The 23,519-nt window shown below is 37.7% G+C and overlaps 1 protein-coding gene across 2 annotated transcripts; it reads left to right on the plus strand.

Moving 5' to 3' along the window:
• Positions 1–1,200: 1,200 nt before the first annotated feature.
• LOC113681488 (calcium-independent protein kinase C) lies at positions 1,201–23,127 on the plus strand. 2 transcript variants are annotated; one of them, XM_027198576.2, is made up of 16 exons: positions 1,201–1,709; positions 1,810–1,870; positions 2,223–2,376; positions 8,956–8,990; positions 9,567–9,667; positions 11,891–12,041; positions 12,362–12,501; positions 12,903–13,151; positions 13,748–13,921; positions 14,381–14,472; positions 14,571–14,633; positions 15,149–15,287; positions 16,074–16,154; positions 16,880–16,987; positions 18,122–18,262; positions 20,543–23,127. In XM_027198576.2, the coding sequence occupies exons 1-16, from the start codon at positions 1,392–1,394 to the stop codon at positions 20,699–20,701; spliced, it is 2,166 nt and encodes a 721-aa protein (XP_027054377.2). In that variant the 5' UTR covers positions 1,201–1,391; the 3' UTR covers positions 20,702–23,127. The 2 variants fall into 2 exon arrangements, with proteins under 2 accessions (XP_027054377.2, XP_027054378.1); XM_027198577.2 differs by having other exon boundaries at positions 12,921–13,151.
• Positions 23,128–23,519: the final 392 nt, after the last annotated feature.

Below are 23,519 nucleotides of genomic sequence, written 5' to 3' on the forward strand. Positions count from 1 at the left end.
GGACCCCCCAATCCTCCCTCGGGATCTTTCACAATTTGGTTGTTTGTCAGCTCCACCGCAAATAGACATCACAACCTCGATTAAACACTCAGACGTTAATTTCAAAATTAGCATTACCCTTCACCACGCTCCGGCGTTTTGACGAGGCTGTATTTTAGTCTAACTCGGACGTTTGATCGAAAAAGTATGGTTGAGTAAAATTACTGATCCTAAAGTCTCAAGGCCTCGAAAATCAAACCATGTAGGGCGGTGTACACACTTCAGAGAAAATATGGGAGTAACCCCGGCTGGAGACTCCTATCTTCTGATGTTTTTGTTTGTTTTAACGTATTTTCAACGCCTTGTTGAGATTGATTTCTGCCTCTGTCTTATCGATGTAAAAATTTCAAGATAAACGAGAATATAATGGCATTTTAGACTCAGTAAATAAGCAGAGAAGAAGTGAATGCAACCATTTCCGCTTTTGTCTTTTTCGGTCGCTGCTCTCCGCCCTGTATCCTGCAGGGGCGGCAATGGATTTTTTTTCATTTACGGACATCCCACGCTAATTCTCAGTTGGTGCATAAACAGTTGAAATTTTTTTTTTCCCTTTTAAAGGCAGAACAATTTTTTCAATAAAATATGAACATATCCTCTTGACCGTTGCTACTTTTACATTTCCAAATTTGTCGCGTGTTACAAATCTTAGTAACGCTTTATAAGGAACTATCTTCATCTGTTACAGAGTTAGTACTGAAACAGTCCTCTTAGTATTTTTATCTGCCGATAAAGTAAAATCATGTTGTGCTCTAAGAATTTTTTTGTGCTGGCGTAATTGCCGGATTCAACGTCTCTCTCTTTATGTATTTTACGATTGCTTCTATTAAATGGAATGGAATTCTGACAACAATCTCTTTCAAGTGATAAATAATATTTGCCTAGAATCCCTTTTAATCCAATTTTCTGCTGAAAGGAAAATATTTGGAATACTTTTAGGGTTTTTCAGAGCTTCACACCTTGTTTACTCAGATAAATATTATGATAAACAAATAGATCAATTTTAAACATTTCATCGCTTTTGTGTTTTATTTCTTAAACACTTATTTCCTTCACAACGGAATCTCAAATTGCCGCACCCTTGCCGAAGAAGGTCGTAATATGCCGAAAATAGTCGAGATGATTCCCCGAACGTTCTCGTAATTTTCCGAAACTTCACGAGAGGACTGTGAATGACGGGAAATTCTTGTCCTCTTCCGCTGTGATTTCATTAGAATATTGTTATCATTTACTGGAGCTGAGTGGAATATTAGTTGTTTCGGCGTCGCGAACAAAGTGGGGAATGCCGAACTTCCCGTAGATTTTAGAAGTATTTCTGTATCATTCTTTGACGAAGGGAGCTTTTTGGCAGCAACATGGTGTTTACGGGTTCCGTCAAACTCACGGTGCTGGAGGCAATAGACTTAAAACCGGCGATGTTGGCTCAGAGAAGAGTCAAATCTATCGATCCGTACGTATCCGTTCATGTGGATGATGTTCATATAGCGCAGACGTCTTCAAAACCGAAAACTTCGACGCCAATTTGGAACGAGGAGTTTGAAAGTGAGATAGAAAATGGAGAGACATTAGGAATTACTGTATTTCATAACGCAATTATGCCGCCCGATCCGTTTTTGGCGAATTCGTCTGTGCCTTTGGAAGAGATCATCAAATCGGGAACCTCTGATATCTGGGTACGGTTAGGACGATTTGTTTGAGTTTCTCTTTCTCTAAAGGGACTTAATTAGTCACAGTGCTGTCTATTTCTTATGTCATTTTATCATGCATCCCCAGATTCCACTCGAGCCCGAAGGGAGAGTTCATCTCTATATCGAACTTAAACCGGCCATGCAAGGTAAGTTGTAAATTTTCATGTCGAGTTTCGAACCGTTTGTGATGTCTCCTGAATGAAACTTTTTCCTCAGAATACCTTTTCGTTATGCTATTGTTTTCATTTGAAAAACAACTTTCATGGTAATGTTTTGTTTTCACTGTCTATGTGTGGAATTCAAACGCCACGGAGCGAGCTTCGATCGCCGCAAGATGTTGCTTCGATTTAGAGCGACTTCTTATTCGTCATGCAGACTGTGTGTTACAGAGCGACAAAGTGGTGATTCAGGGTCGCTAATAGCCGTGTATTTAAGTAATTCATGTTTCAGGCAAAGTACAGTCAAATAGGAATTGTGTATTGTTGTTATTGTCAACAGACAGAGAAAGGAAAGTGTTCAAGGAAAGGGAAGGCGGCATCAAAGGCCGAAGAGGGGCCGTACGTAGAAGGGTGCATCAAATAAGCGGCCACAAATTCATGGCAACCTTCCTCAGACAGCCGACTTTTTGTAGCCACTGCAAGGAGTTCATCTGGTGAGAAGGACATTTTAGTGTTTCAGTTTTCGTATTGTGTTCTTTTGTGGATGATTTTGCATGAAAATGATCCATAATTTACGCTTTGGTTGTGTGACTGAAAGCCAACGTGTCTACTACCATAACAAAAAGCAACAATGACATTTTCCTTTTCAGCTGGTCTGACCGATTAGTTTCCTTTTGCATTTGAATTTGATCCTAGACATTAAACGGATAGAGCAGATGCCCTCATGATAGCTTTTACTTGCAGAATGGCTTCTTTTGAAATTTTGCTCAATAAACGCTTTCTTTTGGAGTTACCCTGAGTGACAACCTTCTTGTGACTCACAATGAAGGCACGCTTGACATTTCTTCTCTGAGCTTTGAAAGTATTTGTTTACCAAGCAATATCATAACAGCTTTTACTAGGGTATTAAACATTTTACGAAGTCGCTCTTTCAGTACAATGAATCTTAAAAAAAAACACGCTCTGAACTGGGAAGTGTCCTACTTCATTGTATTCGTGCAGAGAATAAATCACCCTTTTGCAAAGCTTTTGCACGCGATCTAAGTTACCCCACCGACGTGACCAATTTAAAAGCTTTGAACAAGAGGACACTGTACCTTAAGTCACAAAGAAAGAGTGAAAAGGCGGCAATAAGTTGAATGGAATAAGATTAAACCTATTAAAAATTAATCTATGTCTAAAAACCGTGGATAGCTTCCCGTTTCATTTTCTTGCGTGTGACTTCTCTTGTAAACACTTTTAGGATAAATGAAATGCATAATTTTGTTTTGAATGCGTGGTTTGCGATCTTCTCTAGTCGGCAACCACATGCCTATTATTTGTTTTGCCGGGCATATCCACAGTTACTGTGCGACTAAGCCCCTTACAACGGCTTTGACACAATGATTATGTTTCAGTACGATCAACTTCGAGAGCAATTTTGCGAAATAATTTATTTTTCTCTTTGAAGCATCTTTTCACGCTATTGATGTACAGTAATTAATGTGAATGCAATTTTGTGTTATATACTTTTAATACTATTGTCTTTTTGTTGAAATTAAGAAACAGTTTGGTTTTTATGCCTCAGAATGTTACATCATGAGAAATTTTCAGTTCTGCCTTGATATAGAGATGAAGCAAATTTTGCAGAACTTTGCGATGATGTGAAGGTTGCTTGTGAATTTGATTAATATAAACAAATTTGTGAAACCATTACTATCAGTGATATGGAAGGAAAGTTAAAGAATTTCAGCTGGTTTGAAATAATACCAAGTCAAAAAGATCTCTCGAGGAAAATTGGAATTATTTTTTTCTATTCGAGGGTAAATTCAGCAAGCAACAAGGTAACTAAACTACCCGTAATTCATTTTATTCCAAAATTACAGAAAAATCTCTCAAAAGTATGAAAATTGTGTGAATTATGATCAAACATCAAAATATTTTTGTTAATGTATTTGATAATGAAGAAGTTGTCAGGTTCTAAATATGTTTATTACTTTGTGGAAATCATTGTATGTAGTGTAACAGTTGAAACAGAAGTATATGTTTACAGCTTCTCACTGCATGGGTGCAATCAAGGAAAGAGAAGCCGCGGTCTGCGCTTAAGTTCAAAGGACTGATTTCTATTACTGTTTTTGATTTAACCCGACTAAAGAACCCGACCTTCAATTGTATACCTTCGATCATGTTTACCTTAAACATGTCTGTTCGTTCTGCTGCATTTCTACAGGCTTGTCTCTTCTGGGGGAAAGGAGGTATCGGTAATATCAAATGAGTACAAAATTGCTCTGGTATGACTGAGTAACATTCTATTATTTTTCTTATTGTCATATGTAAATGAAATAAAATAATAACTTAGCGAAAGCGGAAGAGTCTTGCCAGCTAGAAATCACATGACTGCAAAAGAGCCAACGCGAAAAGGCCACTACCTGCCACGCATAAACTGGAGGAGCTAAAAATTTGTTGTTTACGTTTAGGATTACAGAATCATATTTTACTCTGTGTCAAATTACAATTGTAACAATAGCAAAAGTGAGTATACTGTAAGTGTAGTTTTAGGAAACACAGAATCTGTGTATCTTCCGTTTCAGTTTTATTTTGATTCTTACAGGGAAGTATCGATATATACTTGAACTAAAACCTGAATAGGCCTTGTGGAATGATGACTGTGGAATGACGCTTTTTTGGGGAGTTGAACATTAAATATTGTTCTCCCTTAGTCTTTGACTTTGGGGTTGCATATTAGACATTTCTTTTCCTATAGTCTTTGACCATGAAATCGTAATCTCGAAAGCTGTTTCTGATGAATCTTGATCTTGACATGGAAATACCTTAACAAGCAGTGTATTAGAGAAAGAAATAGAAGGAGGAAGTTAACAAACATATATTGCTCACCTCTGAGACTGACTGACTTGTTCAAAGTGCATTATAGATGCTTACAGAGAAAAAATGTTTTTGTTATCATTAGCTTTGGAAGTATTCTATGAAAGAGGAGAATTTCAAGTCTACACTTTGTGAAAAGCTGTGGTTTATTGATATGCAACTGCAGAACCAGATCTTCAATTGTATACCTTCAATGATGTGTAGCTTAAATGTGTTTGTTCGTATTGATACAGTTCTAGATTTCAATGAAAAGCTGCTCAGGAATGACATTTGTAAATAATTTCACTTATACTTAGGGGGTTGTCAAGGCTGTCAATTCAAGCTCTGATCAAGACTTGTGACCTTTTGTAATAAAAGGTACAAACTCCAAGAATTGATCAACATGAGGCATGAAAATCAGGAGTTTCCCAGTTGACTTGGATATGTCTTTCTTCTGGGTTTGGATTATTAGGAAATAGCGTCAAGCTTACAAGACATTCGACAATGAACCACATCTCACAATTTTTATTGCTTTGGAGGAGTTAAATTAATCTCCTGATTAATTGCAACCACTATTTTTGTCCTCACTCTAAATTTTAAAAAAAGAAAATTTTTTTCTTGTTTTTGAAATCTTGTTAATCCTCTGATCCACTCCATTGCTTTGATGAAATTTTCATCACTTGCCTTTATTTTTTTGTCTTGTCATGTGATCAAACCTTGTATATGTTGTACTTTGGATGTTGATATTTAATAAGTTCTTTGCATTTCAGACATTTTATCTTAAAATCCTCAAGTTATCATCAAATGCTTTTCATTCAACTGATTTATTCTCTGGTTTTGCATGTTACCATGTTCCCACCAATAGCATAACTAGTTCTTTCTCTTGGTAAACCACACGCAGCCAGTTATCCCTTAATTTTCTCTGATGAAGGGCAAACACTTGAATAGTCAGCTTTACAGTGGCCACTCAAAGTTGATGAAACCCAAATTATTAAGTGTAATAGGCTTATTTTGTAGAGTAATCCTATACTTATCAGTAAAATTCTTCTTTATGCCCAGCTGCTATTGCAGAAGGTATTATAGCATTAAAACTATTCCTTGTTTCTGGAGAGGCCTTTTAAGTTCAAATATTTCATCAAGATTATGCAAATTGTGCTTGGAAAAGAGTATACTAACAGCTGCTTAAAACTCTTTTTATCCTGAAGGTAATTTCACAATTGTTTTGTTTCATTATGTATGGCACAAAAATTCATGTTTTTAATTCTGCTGTTCTTACAAAAAGTGTTTTCACCCGTTCAGTTTTGAGATTAAAAGTTAGAATGTTGAAAACAAGCATGCTTTGAAATAGGGTGGTATTGTGTTGTTAAAAGCAGTCTGAAGAAAGCTTTAATGCTTCAGTGCAACTAACTTTTGGTCAATTGAAAAATTCCTATTCTGGTGGATTAGTTGTTTTTTGTAGAACCCTCAAAAGTACGCGAAACATGTATTCCATGTCTTCAATCAGATTGAGACATGTTCTTTCTTTATGCCAACACGAGTTGTTTCATTATCCTAGTTTGTGGGTTTGAAATCATCAGCAGACAACAGCTGCTCAAATATGTTCATATGAGCCAAATATTATGCTAAAACCACAGTGGTTTTGGTAATTAAAAGCCTGATGATTTATGGAGCTGTGGTTAAGCTTTTTGAGCCTTTTAATATCTTCTAATGGCCAGTGGTTTGAATGGGATCATTGCATTAAAGAGAAGCTTTTTCACAAGAGGCACTCTAAAACTTGAGCAAAAGAATTGTTGTTGTTGAATCATTGGAAACAGGCAGTAAAATTGTGAATTTGTTATCAATATACCAACAGTTTTGCATTTCAGTGTTGCCTGTTTGGGTTTAGAAAAGGTTTTGATATGAAACTTCAATGAAAAAGAGAGAATCAGAGTTTGGTTAAAATAAGAGGGGTTTTAATGTCAAGATGTCTATTGGGCTAAATATGCCAGGTCTGTTGTGCAATACCTTTTTTGTAAAATCTTAATTATACACATTTTGGATTTTTTATTCCATGTTTAATATTTTAACATTTACTAATTGTATGGACTCCACTTCAGTTAAGACTCGGGTACTTTTCCCCTAATTTTACCAGGAACATGTTATGTCTGATTCATGTGATAGTGCTTTTTGAAAAATCTTAAAATCTTAAAAATCCAAAACACATTTTGGATTTTTGTGGTTGCTTGAAAATTGCCCATTTTTGTTTTTGTGAATTACTTCTAGAAGGTAATGAATCCACCATAGGATTGTTACTTTGATAAGTTCAAAGGTTGCAAGAATCCAGTGTTCAAAGTTGCCACTCCTTTTTTTCGTCCCAAGCTCATTTAGAGCAAAACATCTGGAGCCCTCAATGTGGGATGCATTGATTGTTATCTATGGGTACTCCAGTTTTATATGGAAAATAATAAATCTAATGTTAACTCTCAAAAGAACAGGAATGAAAAAATAAAGCCAAAAAAAAAGTCAGCAGCACAGGACATGTGTGGTCACCCATATACATAGTATCATCAGCCAATAGGGCTCGACTTAAGTGAGAAGCACAAACATGTGGCTAATTTATGTATCTGACTTTGACGATGCTCATGCAAATTTTTAACATGGTCTGCCACTTGCATCCCAAGTAATGGTTACAATGTAAAGAAAGTTAGACATTTTTGAAATTTGATTGAAAAGAAACACAGCAATTCTACCAAAATGGAAATAAAAAATATTAATAATTAAAATAATTCTTGTAGTGGTATTGATAGCAGGGGTATGAATGGTAGTAACAGTAAAGTTAATAATAACAATACTACATTTGCAATGATAAAGAAGATAATAATTATAAAGAGAATATAATACTTATGATAATGGTAATAATTGATATAAGTAATAATAGTAATAATGATAATGCTAATAATTAAAAAAATGACAATAATTATTCCAAAGGTAATAATTGGTATTAGTATACACCCCACAAGTGAATAGTGCTTTTAGCACATGCTGATTGGCTAGTTCAGAGGTGAATGGCAAGTGCTATTCACCTATGAGAAGCTGACGAGACAAAATCACAGGTTGATGTTAATTTCCAACTATTTTTTGTTATACTGAAAGAAATAGTTTTAACTTATTTTTTTTGGCATCTGTGTGCTACATACTTTCACCTCACTGTCGCTGAAAGTGGTGGATAATGACAATGATGATAATGATAATGTTGAGAATTATGATAATGAAAATTTTCACAACGAATAATGTGTAGAATTTAAGCAAGGTGTACCTTAAGAGAGCTGTTTTGAAAATAGTAGCCTTTTTAGGCTTTTTCCCTGATTATTATCATGCTAATGGATAAATAATTCAAGAATAATGTCGAGTGGCACAACCTTTTGTTGGAATTTTGATAGAATGCAACACAGTTGTGTTGTTTAAAAGAGGACACAATGCTCTGGTGTAACTGGTGATTAGCTACAGTTAAAGATTTTGAAACATGAATAGTGAAATCTACTCTCTAAGCATGTTCTATCAGGTTGTCACAGATCATCAACCTCCTTCTTGGCCATAACTTTAGGGGGGTTTCCATGGCAGACAGGGTTGCTGGTAGATCTGCTTCATTGTAGCCTTCACTTAAATTTATATTTAATTGAAGTGATATATATATTTAATCCTCTTCAAATTGCTTGACATCTAGGCAAGGCAACATAGATTGGAGTAGACCATGAAATGCAGAAAAATGCAGATGCAAGAGTCTAAACTTCTAGTTTATAGCCCAGACCTCTAAACATATTCAAAACTACCTGCCTTCTATTCAAAACTGCCCATTTGCACCAAATGTATTCAGATTACTGCAAAGTTTATCTCTGTTTTTTTACATTGCCAAAGGAGAAAAATGTGACACTTCTCTCCCTCTCCCCTCGAGTCAGATTTTTCGAGGGTGTGGCCTGATTAGTTACATCAGTCAATTTTTTTTATCTATAACCCTTTGCACACCAACATCATTATCCATATTCTTGATACTCTTCTCAAGGCATTTTCTTTGGACTGACAAGGAGACTTTTTTTAACAATCAAAGCTTCCTAGTTTGGGAATTATTTCCTTTTTCCATTGATCATAATGAATGATTCAGCAGTATTAATTTGGTGATAAATAGAATTACATGATGGTTACTCTTATGAGTTAAATAGTTTACTGACTATCTGCCCTATTGTTTTACCTTTTAGGGGCGTCATTAACAAGCAAGGCTATCAATGCCAAGGTGAGACTTTCATCATTACTTGATAGATGAAAAAACTTTTGTTAATACTGTTGATTAGGGAAAGCTTGCAATACTTTTTTTGTTGACCATGAAATAGCATCTTGCAAACACTTGTTTAAAAAAAAGTACAAGTTGCTGTTCTGGCCATCTGTAAGTAAAGTTGAATTTTCATGTTCTTTTTTTGCTTTGCAAAAAAATTAATCCTTTAACTCTCAAGATCTCATAGGTAGTTCTCTTTACTTCTCCCATACAGTTTTTGTGATGTTAGTTTGGAGAATTTGGTTTTGGATCAACTTATAATTCCCTAACTGATATTTTTCTATATTCTCATCACTTGTCTGCTTGTTATTGTATTGATATTGCAAGGAGAAATTCTGTCTTGGTCACTCATGGGAGTTAAAGGGTTAATTGATTTTGATATTACTCATTCATTCATTTATTCACGTATTTGTTTATTTTTACTTACTTGTTCTCTTGTCTGGATGAATAAGAACTACTATTTATTCATTCAGTCAAGTTATGATTTTGATGCTTTTATTTTGTATGTCTTATTTTTGTTGTTGTTGTTGTTGACAGTTTGCACATGTGTCGTTCACAAGAGATGTCATTTAGATATGGTCTCCCAATGCTCTAAAGAAAGGCAAGAGTCCCCAGAAGTTTTACCAGAAGATGACAAGGTATTGAATTGTGTAACACATATACACTAATTGTAGAAATTCTCACATGCTCTTTGGGGGAGGGAGGGGGGGGGGTCTTTATAAACTGTTGAATTTTGGTTTATTTGTGTTAAAGATAGGTGAATGAACATGAGACATTTAGAGTTAAAAGTTTATTTAGGATGAGTCAGTTAGTCTTTTAGTATATGTGTTGCGATGTGCACCCTGAAACAAGGGGTTCTCCAAAAAGAACTTGTGCTATGCCAGATGCAAAGAACCTCTAAAAACCACTAAAAAACCATTCTTTAGATGTGGCCAAAAAATGTGTGGAAATGTATTCCTCATCAAATGCAGCAGCACAATACCCTGAGGAAACTGTAAACTAACCTGGTTGCATTACAATCACAATACCCTGAGGAAACTGTAAACTAACCTGGTTGCATTACTAAGCACAAAGAAAAATCAGTGGTTGTAATGATGTTTTTCAGGGAGTTGGAATACCAATATAACAACCAATACAAAAAAGAAAGTGGTCAAATGTAAGACTGACCAACCTAGAATGAGATAATTTTCCTGCGAAATGCTTAAATAATCTGATACTTCCATGATGACATGCGAACCTCTTCAACAGGCCATGAAGATATTCATTTCTGACCAATTCATTCCCATGTCACTCAAGCGTCAGAAATTCACTCTCATGAACAAATCAGGGTGGGCATTATCATTGTACTGTGTGCCTTGTCCTTTAAATCGCAGAGGTGATTAACATGTAAATTCTCCCTTTAATATCCATACATTATCCAGCATATTGGTATTGAGAATGAACTCTGAGAATGTGGCCAACCTGTTACTTATGGTGAAAATGGTTTTTCTAATTTCTTTTTATTTGAAATACTTATCGAAAAACATTGGGCAGCTTTTAAAGTAGCTTCTAGTTTTGTGATGAAGGCCAGGTAATGATGTGCTTTGCAACACCAGACAGTCATATTAATTTGATGTCTCAGACTGTGGAAGCAAGAGAACTCAATATATAATGGTTATTAAGTCCTTGAGATGGAATGTTCTGGAATCTGTCTCAATTTTTACCTCTTGCAAAACTTTATTGAAGACACTGGTGATCAGACAAATGACTTTTAATAGTGTTTTTGTCGCATGTAACTTTTCTTCCAAACGTTAGGACACAGGCATACACTTCGAGAGAACTATTCATTTATCCAGGAGATTATGCACCATTTGTGAAAATGACCTACACTTTGATTGTATTGTGTTGTCTGGGATTGTATTCTGCCACTGTCATATGCAGTGCGTTTTTCACCGGCAAATATCATATAAAATAGCATGACATATAAATATCATAAAAACTTTGGCTAGACATTTTTATTGCTCATTAGGTGCAGTAAGTCCAAGGTCATCGGCTGGTTTTAATCATTTGTCCAATCTTTTGTTATTAAAAAATGGTTTATATTGGCTAATGGCACTTACTTGTCACAAAATGAAAGTTGTGAAAGAAAAACATACTTACAATTAGCTTTTACCTAGATGAAAGCTAGATTAATTATTGAAAAAGCATGGAAATTTGCAAACTAATTTACAAGACCTAGGAGGAGTATGGAACATAGAAATTTACTTTTAAAGATGAGAAGTAGTCCAGTTTTTTTTTCTGAAAGATGCAACAAGTACTTATTTGCAGGATAGATCTTTGCAAAGGAACTGGCCATCAAGAATGTAAAATTTCTTTATTAGCTGCCCCTAGGAGGTTGTGATTATTTTGAAGACTGTGTTCCCTAGGTGATCATCATTATCAGTTTGGTTGGCAGTGTTTCAGAATTTGTGGGAGAAACTGTGTACTGATCACTTATGGGAGTCAGCCCCACTACACTTAGAAGTGATTTGCAAGTAAATTCTCCATAAAAGTTGAAAATATCCAACAGAGCTGACGCGAATAATCAAACTTGTCAGCAAAAGGCTTTATCTTGATGTAACACCAAATTCTCTTAAATGTTGAACTAGCAAATGTCTAGCAGCTAAAAGGAGACTATAAGAAATTGGTGAATTGGAATTGAAGGGATGAAGAGTTTCTAGAGAATTTGAAGACTGATGAGGTGTTTTTCGCGCCCTACCGCCTTAAAATGCCCCAGCAGAAGACCTTTTGCTTCACTACTGACCGTTGATAATGAAGTATTATGTAATATAGAGGGGAATTTTAGTTTACAATTATTATATTGATTTTTTTTTTCCTGTTAGAGTGGACTTGGGCGGCAAAGTTCGATTTTTCGTCGGTTCAACGTTAATATCCCGCATAGGTTTAAAGTTCACAATTACAGAAAACCGACATTCTGTGATCATTGTGGTTCTCTATTGTATGGTATTGTGAGACAAGGAATGCAGTGTGAAGGTGTGTAAAGCATCTAGTTATCTTATGTACAATTTTGCGCAAATGGCTAACTAAGTTACAGCATGATCACCAAGAACAGGGCACCAAATTGGCAACTTTCACAGCAAATTTGTTTGCCAATTTATGTTATCACTCCTTGTGGTGTCCGAAGCGGTTGCAGCATGGAGTGCTGCTGGTCAATTTATTGTCTTTAAAAAATGCAGGAGGTGTGTTCCTTAGTTTTCCTCTTAATCTCAGATCTCCCAGCATATCCGGCCATTTAAAGAATCGTGATTTCATATTTTTTGCAACTCATTTGTTGTGATCCATTCCTTTCCCAGCTTGTAAACTAAATGTTCACAAGAGATGTCACATGCGCGTTGCAAATAATTGTGGAGTGGATCCCAAGAAGATGGCAAGCTGTCTGAGGGATTTAGGACTCACTGTAAACAAGCTCTCAGAATCAATGAGAGTAAAAAAGGTTTGCAAATAAGATTTTTTTTAAGTTGAATGACTAATGAGAAATTTAACTACAACAAACTTATTTCGCTCTTCACATCACCTGTCACCGTCACAAAGGCAAACTCATTAGGAGAAATTTTTGCAAATTTGTTACATCTGGCATCTGCGAGTTCTTAAAATGTTTGGTGGCGGCCTCTCCTCACCAGATCAGTGCAGAAGCTTTTCAAAGCCTTCCCCCACCTTCCACTGATCCAATCGTTGTTGATGAGTGCCTGGATTGGCAACTTATGGTGGGCTTGCGCGGATTTGCCACAGGCGATATTCTAGCTAGGGGCTGGTTGCCCACAACGTCCCCTTAACCTTTAAAGCTGCTGCTCTACAGGCTCTCCTGCTCTCTTGGGTGATTAATAAATTTCTCAGTTCTCCTTTATCCAACAGCCATCAATCCAATATAATGGATCGGACAAGATGATACCTTACGATCGCTCTTCATCACAAATGGCACTCATGGATGCTCAGGAGAACGACAGCGACATTGGATCTTTTGGCTCACTCTCTATAAAACCTGACGACCTGGAAGCTTCCCCCGGAGCTAGGAGACGACAGAAGAAAATTGGCCTGTCGGACTTCAATTTTATTAAAGTTCTTGGGAAGGGAAGCTTTGGCAAGGTCAGGACTAACTCCTCTTGTTCCAGTCATAAATCAGGGTTAAGATTCTCGTAGGTGATCTGCAATTTAAGCAATTCCAGAAAAGACGCCTGACAAACTCAAGGCTTTGACGGGATTCGAACCTAGGCCTCGAGGTCGCATCTTGGGAGGGAGGGATACCGATCAATGGCATACCGGCTAATGGCACTCTTTATAGAGTGCATTACCTCATAAAAAGCGATAAGACTTTAACTCTTTGAAGAAAATTTCATTAAGTTCGATTTCTCGTAAATTTTGGATTCTTTTTCCAGGAGAATAGACAATATCTTGTATTTTTCATTTTCAAGTGAAATTTTGCGCGAAGACATTATATCTTCAAATGTGAAGATAACGTGTTATCTTTAAACATGAAAAGGTCGCTGTTGCTATGGTTTGATATAAAAATCGCCCTTTCGATGCAGCGTCTTTGACAGCTTCGCTCACTCGTGGAACTATTTTTCAACCCGAAGAGAAATTTCATATCTCCGCGCGGCCATGTAATATTCTCTTTATATTTGAATTGAATTTAACTGCTATCTCTCATTATATGGATATGTACTTTTTTTCTTGTCTCCCAGGTTTTGTTGGCTGAAAAAAAGGGCACGGATGAAATTTATGCCATTAAGATCTTGAAGAAGGAAACAGTTCTGCAAGATGATGATGTCGAATGTACAATGATTGAAAGACGAGTTTTAGCGCTATCTGCAGGTCACCCATACCTCACAGCCCTTCATTCCAGTTTCCAAACAGCGGTAAATAACTTTTTTTTTATTTTTGCAAAACCAACCGAGTCTCTGTGCAGGCTGGGTTGCCCAGGGTTTTGAGCGTTCGAGGAAATCCTGGAAAGTGGTCCTAAGTCTTGGAATACCATGGAAAACTCGATAAGAGTTGCAAGAGAAAAATAACTTAATGAATAACTCTCTTTAGAGTTTTTACCTGGTAATTGATAGGCAAAAAAAAAAAAAGGTTAAGCATATATTCGAGCCAATTAACTCACCCAGCCGAAATCTATCTCGGTCCCCATGGCATGACGCGACTAGGAGTGTTGCTACTCCTCCCTGGGTGGGATGCAAGACCATCGAAAGGTTCCCCCCTCCCCCCTCCCCTCCCCTCCAGCTTTTCATCAGGCTTCCTTATTTTACTCCTAGGTGGAGAGAAGCATTGTGGGAATTAAGTGCTTCGTTGATTTTGGTTCTCTTTTTCTGTTTCAGGATCGGTTGTTTCTTGTGATGGAGTATGTGAATGGTGGTGATTTGATGTTCCAAATTCAAAAGGCTAGAAAATTCAACGAGAAGAGATCTAGGTACCCGTCGGGCCATGGTTAATTCTATTATTTTCTGTCTAAAGTCTTTTATTTTTCTGACAGGCATATTCTTAAGTGAATTTTTATTGCATATGTAGATTTTACGCTTCAGAGGTTGTACTGGCGCTTCAGTTCCTTCATAAGAATGGAGTTATATATAGGTAGGTAACATTTCATTTGTTATGAGTAGCCATTTCTTTTCTTCTCTTATAGAAGGAATTTCAGAATACTGTGCTCTAGCAATTCCGGGCGCAGAAGGCGACTAAATGTTGTCCTTTGGCGACTTGTACAGCTTAACCCTCTTTGAAAGCTCTGAAGAACTGAACACCCTAGACGTCTGAGATCAGAGCCTTCGAGCACTAAGCGATTCTACGAAGACAGCTTTGCCAAACGAGTGCTTCCATAATCAAGAATTTGGATATGTATTGCGTTAAGGAATCGGTAGACACTCATTTGCTTCATTTAATTTCTCCCCACCACATCACACCTGAATCACATATGAAGGTCATGAGAATAAAGAAAGTGATCACCAACTGAAGAAGCTTTTGATTGTTAAACAAATTCTCCTTGTCAGCACCTTAGGAAATGTATGCCGAACAGTATGGAGAATTTGCATTCTGATCTTAGGGTGTAAAGAGTTAAACCATCTCTTAACAACTGGATTTATTTCCAACAGGGATTTAAAATTGGATAACGTACTACTAGACAGAGATGGTCACATCAAGTTGGCTGATTTTGGAATGTGTAAGGAACGAATGAAGCCGGGTGAATTTACAAACACATTCTGTGGAACGCCGGATTACATTGCTCCAGAGGTGAGACTGTTTTGGAGTCGTTCTTCTTAGTAGAAGTTGCTATCGGGGATGGGGACTTTCCCGAAGTTAGCTTTATTATGATGCGCGTTACCCCATAAAAAGTGTATTTTACCCATGAGTAGTACAATCTCTTCTCAATAAAAAACAAAAACCTACGTTTTACGAAAATCTTCGATCGACTTTGAGCCTAAAGACACCTATCAGTCGATTATGGCTTCTGGTCGCAAACTTGACCGCCTTTCCTTACAGCAATTTTTTATCACGCTCGACTATTGTTAACGTTTTATAATTTAGTTCTTTGATTGAGTTGCTAATGTAAATTGGCCACCGTGAAGAGTTTCTAAGCTGACGTTTCGAGCGCTATCCCTCGTCATAGCAAGTAACCTTAAATTCCCTAGATAGATTTTCTTTGTTTGTTAAGTTTTGGCGGGAAATTAAGATCATTCTTTTGGGGTGTTCCGTAACCTGCGTTCTTAGTCCCAATTGTGAATGCGTTCTTTTTGTAACAAGTAAATCCGCCCCATTTCCAGCTATTTTTGCACTGGAGAGTGAATAGACCTTCTGTTGTTGGGACGTATGTGACTTGTAATGTCAGCCGCTTTTATTAACAGCAACCTTTCGTAACCCTTTCTGCTAGATATTAAGTATTTTTATTTTCTCTTTCGCTTTTCGGATTCACTTCGTAAATTGGTCTTGTGTTAGGTACTTTTTCAGTATAAAGGATGATTTTGTGGTAGGAATCCTGGCTGGTTCACATCATTGAATTTCTATTCCTATTTGTCTCAGATTCTTCAGGAAAAACCTTACGGATTCTCTGTTGATTGGTGGGCCTTAGGAGTCCTTATGTACGAGATGATGGCAGGACAGGTAAGAGAAAACAGGTTTTACTTTTAATTTAGTTAGGAAATTTACCAAAAAAGAAAACTTTGGAAACTCTGAGTATAGGAACCCGAGAAATCTCGACTATTATAAGTTGTGATAGGAATATAGTGTTTATTTGTTTGTTTGTTGATTTAAGTAGAACTCGACAGATTTAACAATCATTAAAATCTGTTCGGGATCCTCTCGTCTCGCACAGCGTCCTCTTCGCTCAACTTTAATTAGCAGGTCATCTGCAGGTCGAAGTAAACTGGGATCGTAAAGGTTTTGCTTCACCCTTTACACCCTTATATCAGTAAAGCTATTCTCCTTGCTGTTCTCCTTACATTCTCTAAGGTGCTTATAAGGAGAATTTGTGTAACAATCAACAACTTCTTTAGCTGCTGATCATTTCCTTTATTCTCATGACCTTAATGTGTGATTCAGGGGTGATATTTTAAGAAGAAATTAGATGCTAGTCACTCTTACCGCTTTAACTCGTAATTGGCCCCAATTGTCACGTTAGGCGAGTTGTAGCCTGTCACGGCTAATCGCAACGTTACTGATTTCTCTTAAGCCTTTATCATCGAGTTTTAATTTGCTCATCTGCTTGCGAAGACTGTTGGACTGGAAACACCAACTTGTACTTTCAATATTGTAACCGAAGTATGTAATGGGTTTGGGAAGAGAAGCAGTAATTGCTTAGTTTTCAACGTGTTATCTTTGATTCTCAGCCACCGTTTGAGGCCGACAACGAAGACGACTTATTTGAGTCCATTTTAAACGATGATGTGCTCTACCCAGTATGGCTCTCCAGAGAAGCTGTCTCAATACTGAAAGGGGTGAGAATTCCGCAATATGTACACCTCATGTATGATAATATATTTTTGCTGCCGTCATTGTGAGAGGTGGATCTAGGGGAGGGATCCGGAGGGGCACGCCACCACCCCCCTCTTATTTTGGGTAAAAAAAGAGAGAATCGCAGAAGGAAGAAAAGCCGACAGGTTAAGCGACCAAAAACCGCCCTCCCCCCCCTTCCCCCTTCCCCTTAGCTCAAGGTCTGGATCCGCCACTGATCATTAACATTTTTCTTCATTAGCATACGTAGTTTCGGGTGACAGTAGTCGAGTTAAGGGATACATCATTTCGAGAATTGAAGGAGCGTCTCACTGTTTGAAACATGTGAAATTTGTCTCTTCTTGTAATTCAAACTCTTTGAAATAATCGCCATCACGAACGGTCAACTTTCTGGGTGGCAAAAATGCTGACGAGCCCTTATATTGCTGGTGAAATTTTTAATTTTTGTGGCTACTGCCTCTCCTCGGAGGCGAAGCCACAAATGTCGTCGAGATGAGAGAGTGAGGGAGTGTAAGAACAGAATTCCGATCTCGACCCAATTCTGACCCGATGTTTCACGGTGTGACTCATTGTTTGTTTCGGAGTGTCCATGTAGTTGACATTCGCACTCGATACACAGTTGAGTTCTCTCCTTTTGTGATGTTTGGCTTATAGGCACCAGCGCATTATGTTTTCAGTTCTTGCCGCGACACTACAGAAGACAGCAGAAGATGATCAACATTTCACAATCATTTCAGGATTGCGCGCGATTAAAAACAAAAGTTTTCCCTGCAGAAATATCTTACTAAGTGTGATCGGCGCTTTGTGAAACTCAGAGGAATTTTTTTGAAGAGAGAGCATTTTACCGTTTAAATCAGGAAATTATGTAGGTCAAAAGATAAAATCTTTTCAGTTCTTTCCGTAATACTACAAGAGACGATAAACGATTAAACATAATTAATAGTGGCATCCACCGACGCGTGAAAGGGTGAAGACTTTTACCTTTTCTCAATCTCTTTTTTGGTTCAAACGTTCACGCGCAGTTTCACGCATGCTCTCTTGGCCTGGTACAGCTGAGGCGCTAAGCTAAAGAGATAGTCTAGGACCCAAAGTCTAACTCTGCTTTGTGTTTTTTGCAGTTTATGACGAAAAATTGTTTGAAAAGGCTTGGCTGCACGGCGAGTGGAGAGCAAAGTATTCTTGATCATCCGTTCTTTAGGGATGTCGATTGGATCAGATTAGAAGCGAGGCAAATAGAACCTCCATTTAAACCGGATATAGTAAGTATAAGAGACGATTGTCCAATGATTTACGTACTTTTCCTTTGTCGTGTAGTTTTGGGGAAAAGGTCCAAAAAAACTGCTGAAAGTGGAAGTTTTTCAAACAATGAAACTCACAAATGTGAAAGTTTTCGGGACGAATTTGTATTATTTAGATGACCAAGATTTCCTTGATGTAGCAGTTTTATATTGAATGTGGAGAGTATTCCGGCTTCACTTTGGTTCATCTTTACTTCACTCTGTGATTGGTTCAGAAGACTCGCGCTTCCTTCTTAACCAATCAGAGGCAAAACCTTAACCAACTGCGACTCGGCCACTCTCGTTTTCCCGCGCTCCAGGCAGTTGGCGTATTTTTACTCGGAGTTCTCATTGCCCGGTAGTGATGTTTTCTTACGCCTTAACTAGTTACGGTAAATGCTTACAAATCCACAAAATACGCAAAGTTATAGTATGTACATGCATTATTCAAGCCATACGTTGGACATTTTTTCGCGCTTTTGTCTCGGACTGAGTTATCGACATGCGTGCGAATTCTTTGAACTTGTTCCATACAGGAAACGTTTTTTTCCTAATTCAACTTCGAAAAGAAAAGATTATTTGCTACTATATTGTGGCTGGTTTGCTGAAGCATCGTCCTCTGTAGAGCAAGAAACCGTGTGTCCATATTCGCTCACACACTATGAAAAAGTCCTTTAGAACTCGAAAGAAGAAAGTGCCATTGTGACAAACCGTCTACTTACAAATTAGTGGAGTGACAGATTTTTCATGTCTCGTCTTCGGCAACTTTGTAATCTTCCCTTTGCCCACTCTCTTGGCCAAGCTCAGTTTTTTGTTCATGCTTATTCCCTTTCGGGATACTCATAAGCGAGTTCATTCCGTGAGCGCTGATGTCGTTCTCTTCGGAGAAGGTCGCGTATTCCGAAGCAAACTTTTTGTACTGCTCGTTTTTCTCGCCCTCATCGTGGACCGCTTTCTCCATCTCTTTCTGAAATTCCCTCATGGTTTCTGTAGAGGAACGTGCCGATTTTAGCGCTTCGAAGCTTTGGTTTAGAATCAAGCATCTGTGCGATGGAATACCTTCAGGATCTTGCTGGCTTGGTGGATTTCCATCCAAAGTGCTAAATCGCCTGGTTGCTGTTTTTTTCATTTTGAATTTCTTCTTAATTTTTAGCGGTGTAAATTTAGCCGCTCATCTTAAGCTTAGAAACTTCCGTCAAGAGATTTGAAGAGTATTTTGTGGACGTTAATTGGAGCGTTTGTTGCGTCATAAACCAATCGTTTCGCTTTCGTTTCATATCCGGTTGAGTCATTTTCATTGGTTATTACATACGCGCGAAGGTCAAGGCTTAATCGATAAGTGACACGGTACAAGTCTCAGTGGAGGTACTGGGACTAGCTCTGCGGAATCTAGGTACATTTGGACGCGAACTGGGAAAAAGTACGTCCAGCGCACGTAAGTTAGCGAGACTTCCCAGCGAATATTCCATACTACTCTTTTACAGTCAGCTGTCTTTTCAATTTGTCATCGCTTGGCTAGGGAGAATAAAGTCTTTCGTAGGAACTTAACATTGGGAAGATTACCTCGGAAAGATAAGTCAAACCTTAGAATAAAAGATAGTTTTTCCTTCTGCTCAGTAGCAAGCATGAACTCGACCCAGTTTTTGTGGGTCGGGCAGGTTCAAAAATCCTGTAGCGGCATGTTTGTCTCCGAGAGCCAGCTAAACCCAGCCCTTCACTCCCTCTTCATACCTATTCTTAAGCGCCGTTCGACGCTGTTTTGCTGTGTGCGCCAAGCACGAGTCGTCTGATTGTAAAAAGTTTGTGATGTACTTTGTCTTTGACCTGTGGATGGTAAATGACAAATTGATCCCCACCCGGAACTGAATCCAAAGGCAATTAGTGCGAAAGGAAGGCCTGAAGTAAGAAAGAAGGTGCCTCCTTCTTTTGTTTTGTTTTGTTTGTTTTTTCGTTTAGATACTCCGCCCGGGTGCAAGGGTCTAGGCAGATCCTGGCAAACCTTTGTCCGACTCTTCTTAAATCTTCCCGCTGGGGGAGGACGCGCATCCTGCAGCGCTCATAATGATGGCCTACTTGTAAGCTACCTAGCAACGAACTTAAATCTTGGGAACGAGCTAAACTGTGAAATTTTTGACAAATTTCTGCTAGAGTCTGTTGGCATGTTAGCTGTTATACAGCACGTGTTTTAGACTCCATCTGCTATGTCAAACTTCTAATCGTAACACAAGCCAGTTTAACGTGTTTTTTTTCTCCCCTTTGCAGCGTTCGAGAACAGACGTACGGAACTTCGACACGGATTTCACAAGAGAAGACCCAAAATTGACTCCGACTGACAAGAACGTCACCGCCAACATAAACCAGGAGGAATTTAAGGACTTCTCGTTCGTCAACCCACTGTTCGTGAGCGACAGACTTGTGTAACAGCTGCATAACTTTACATTGTACATAGATAAAACAGCATGAAATGAAGAAAATTTGAAATTCTATCGCGAAATGAAAAAATTTTTATCTTTTAAGAACGTGATCCAACAAGTGTATTTTTTAGATTTTAAATAGCCGTGATCTGTGCGTGCTGAAGTGGTAAAGTTGCGTGATCTGTAGCTGTGTAGCAGCCATTTACTGCGAAGTGGTTTCAGCGAGTTACAGCGCTTTTTCTTGTCACGCAACACCTCTTAGTACTCAAGGCGTGGCGGGCGTGCGTTAGGGGAACCACATGTAATGTATCGTTCAACACAGAAAATTCCATATTTGTTCTATACGTAAAAAGCTGAAGTTAGACTTCAATCATGGTAAATAACATTTGATTTTGTTTTTAATTGCGAAGTTATAGCGTAACGTAACGGTTAGATTTACGTAGGATTTTATTTTTCATTCCAGCTTTGCATTATCCAGTCAATTTGTGCAAAGTAAAGTAGATTTTTATCGCAACATTCTTTAAAGTTATTAATGAACGGTCAAATCTGTAACGTCAAAGCGCTTGTGCTTGTCCAAGTCGATCTTCGTTAGGAAGTCGATAATAAAAAGTTGAACTCGAAGTATTCCTAAGTCCGCCAACGTTTTCTGTAGCTGTACTTGGTTTTCGTTTCTTGTCCGATCAAAACACACGTTTCATTTCGTTGAAAAGGCGGTGAAGTCTTTCCAATTTGACGTACAATTATCAGTTATTTTGATTGGTTAAGAAGCTCAGAAACTCATTAAAAGACGTAAAACATTTCTTTGTATCAGTAGAATCATTGTGAAAGTAACGGCTGACAAGATTATTTTTTCGTGAATGACTTGTGGACTTAAACAGATCATCTTTAAAAGTGTTTTACTCGACGAACGCTTCGAAGAAAATAACAGGCTTGTTAAATTGGGCGACGAGGATCGACTTGTACTTTTTTATTTTTGCTTGTTGATGCATCGAATCAATTTTGAGTTATTTATTGTGCATAATTTCAAAGAAATACTATCTTAACGCGAACCAGTTTCATTACTATAAATTAGTTTGCCACCGTAACTTTTTATTTGTTAAAGTATTGTTACTGTGGATAATCCTTAATACCCGTGTAATGTTAGGTAAAGTACTTTGTATCTGATCTAAAGGTTGAATTGTTTTTCGCTAGAAGAAAGATTTTAAAATGTACAGAATTGACTCATCCCTAGTCCCCAGGTGTCCTCGCCAGCACGGTCAAACCTGGTCCTTAGTAAACTCTGACGTCACCGAAGGAACACTTCTCTCGTGCGTTTTGGTCACAAGACTCTGCATGGTTCCGTACGGTAAGCAAAACAGTACGAAACGCTAAAGAACCAGGCCTGATTCATGGTTATGAGTAGACTTAAGTCCAAAGAAAGAGTTAAGTTTTTTAACTATTTCGTATTATTTGTGATTAATCTAAGGCTCTGCTGGAATGATTCAGTTTTACCTTCACTTTTTAACATCAATTTATAAAGAAACAGACAGGGACTTAAAAAGAGAACACGATTTTCATCCAGAGGATAGTGTTTCGTTAAAAATTCAGATTCATAGAACATGCTCTCCAAGAATTATAAGGTAACAAGAAAATAGAATTGACAATCAGGCCATAGGATTGAAATCTTTCTCGATGAAACTGAAACTTGAAAATGTGGATGAGTCAAAATGATAACCGCCAGTTGTAAAGGATTAATGCAGAAACACGCAGGTACATTGACTTTGTTGAGAGATGCGTTTCGTCCAGAATTTGATCTGATCTGAAAGGCACTTAAAGTGAAACGGACACTCACCCGCCATTTTCATCATCTTGAGATATTTTGCGAGTGTTTTCCAGTGAATCGTGAGATTGCGTAGAATTAAAGGACTCGTGGTAGCCTTGACCCTTTAACTCCTGAGTGACCAAGACAGAATTTCTCCTTACAATATCAATACAATATCAACCAGATAAGTGACGAGAATAAAGAAAAATGTCAATTTTGGGATAGTTGATCCAATACTAAATTCTCTGTACTAACATTATAAGAATTGTATGATCGACTGTAAGGAGAATTACATATTTGATCTGGGAGTGAAAGGATTAATGATATATTCCCTGTTTTTCGCCATTTTCGTGGGTTGTTCCATGTGTTTACATATCTTTGCCATCACTTTTTTTAACTGCCTGATGAACGGAACAAGAAAAAATTTAGATTTAAATTTGCCGTGAGCTGGGCGTCAAAGACTGTTAACTGCTGGGTTGTGGAGTGTAAAAATTTCTATCTTCTGCAAGCTTTACAGCTTGCCAAATTTTTTAATCATTTTAAAAAGTCATTAGTTCTTTTGAATTTCATCAACATTTATTCCTAGCTCAGTATGTAAAATTACTTTAATAAAATTAAAAATTCAGACCACATCAGCGGCTTGCTTTTTATTGCGTCCTCTTCACAGCAAGAGAGTTAAAGGGTTTCAGTTGTTAGAGCTCAACATCAATTAAACTTTCAAATCTCTCAAGTGATGTACATGTTACTTCTCGTTGCAATAGCGATACATTATTCAGTAACCAGGTTGTGAGAATATATGAACTTATCAGCCGGAAATTGACTTCTCTTGAGGTACGATATAATTATTTTGGCTTTTCTCTCCCCGGGCACAAACTACGTCAGATCTGTCTGCACTCTATCAAAGAAAGACCTGATTTTTGCTTAAATAATGTTGATAATAACAAAATACGCAATATATTTGTCACGAGAGGACGACAATGGAGAAATAAATGCCTTTACAAGATTCATGATTTGTTGAGTGTGC

The sequence above is a fragment of the Pocillopora damicornis genome, chromosome 7 (genome assembly GCF_964200805.1).
Source record: "Pocillopora damicornis chromosome 7, jaPocDami1.2, whole genome shotgun sequence".
Taxonomy (NCBI): Eukaryota; Metazoa; Cnidaria; class Anthozoa; order Scleractinia; family Pocilloporidae; genus Pocillopora; species Pocillopora damicornis.

Bases quoted from the DNA above. Each gene is read 5' to 3' on its own strand.
- LOC113681488 (XM_027198576.2), top strand. From the start codon at position 1,392: ATGGTGTTTACGGGTTCCGTCAAACTCACGGTGCTGGAGGCAATAGAC. The intron at 15,288-16,073 runs GTGAGACTGTTT...TATTTGTCTCAG, and splicing joins CGGATTACATTGCTCCAGAG to ATTCTTCAGGAAAAACCTTA. The intron at 18,263-20,542 runs GTAAGTATAAGA...TCCCCTTTGCAG, and splicing joins CTCCATTTAAACCGGATATA to CGTTCGAGAACAGACGTACG.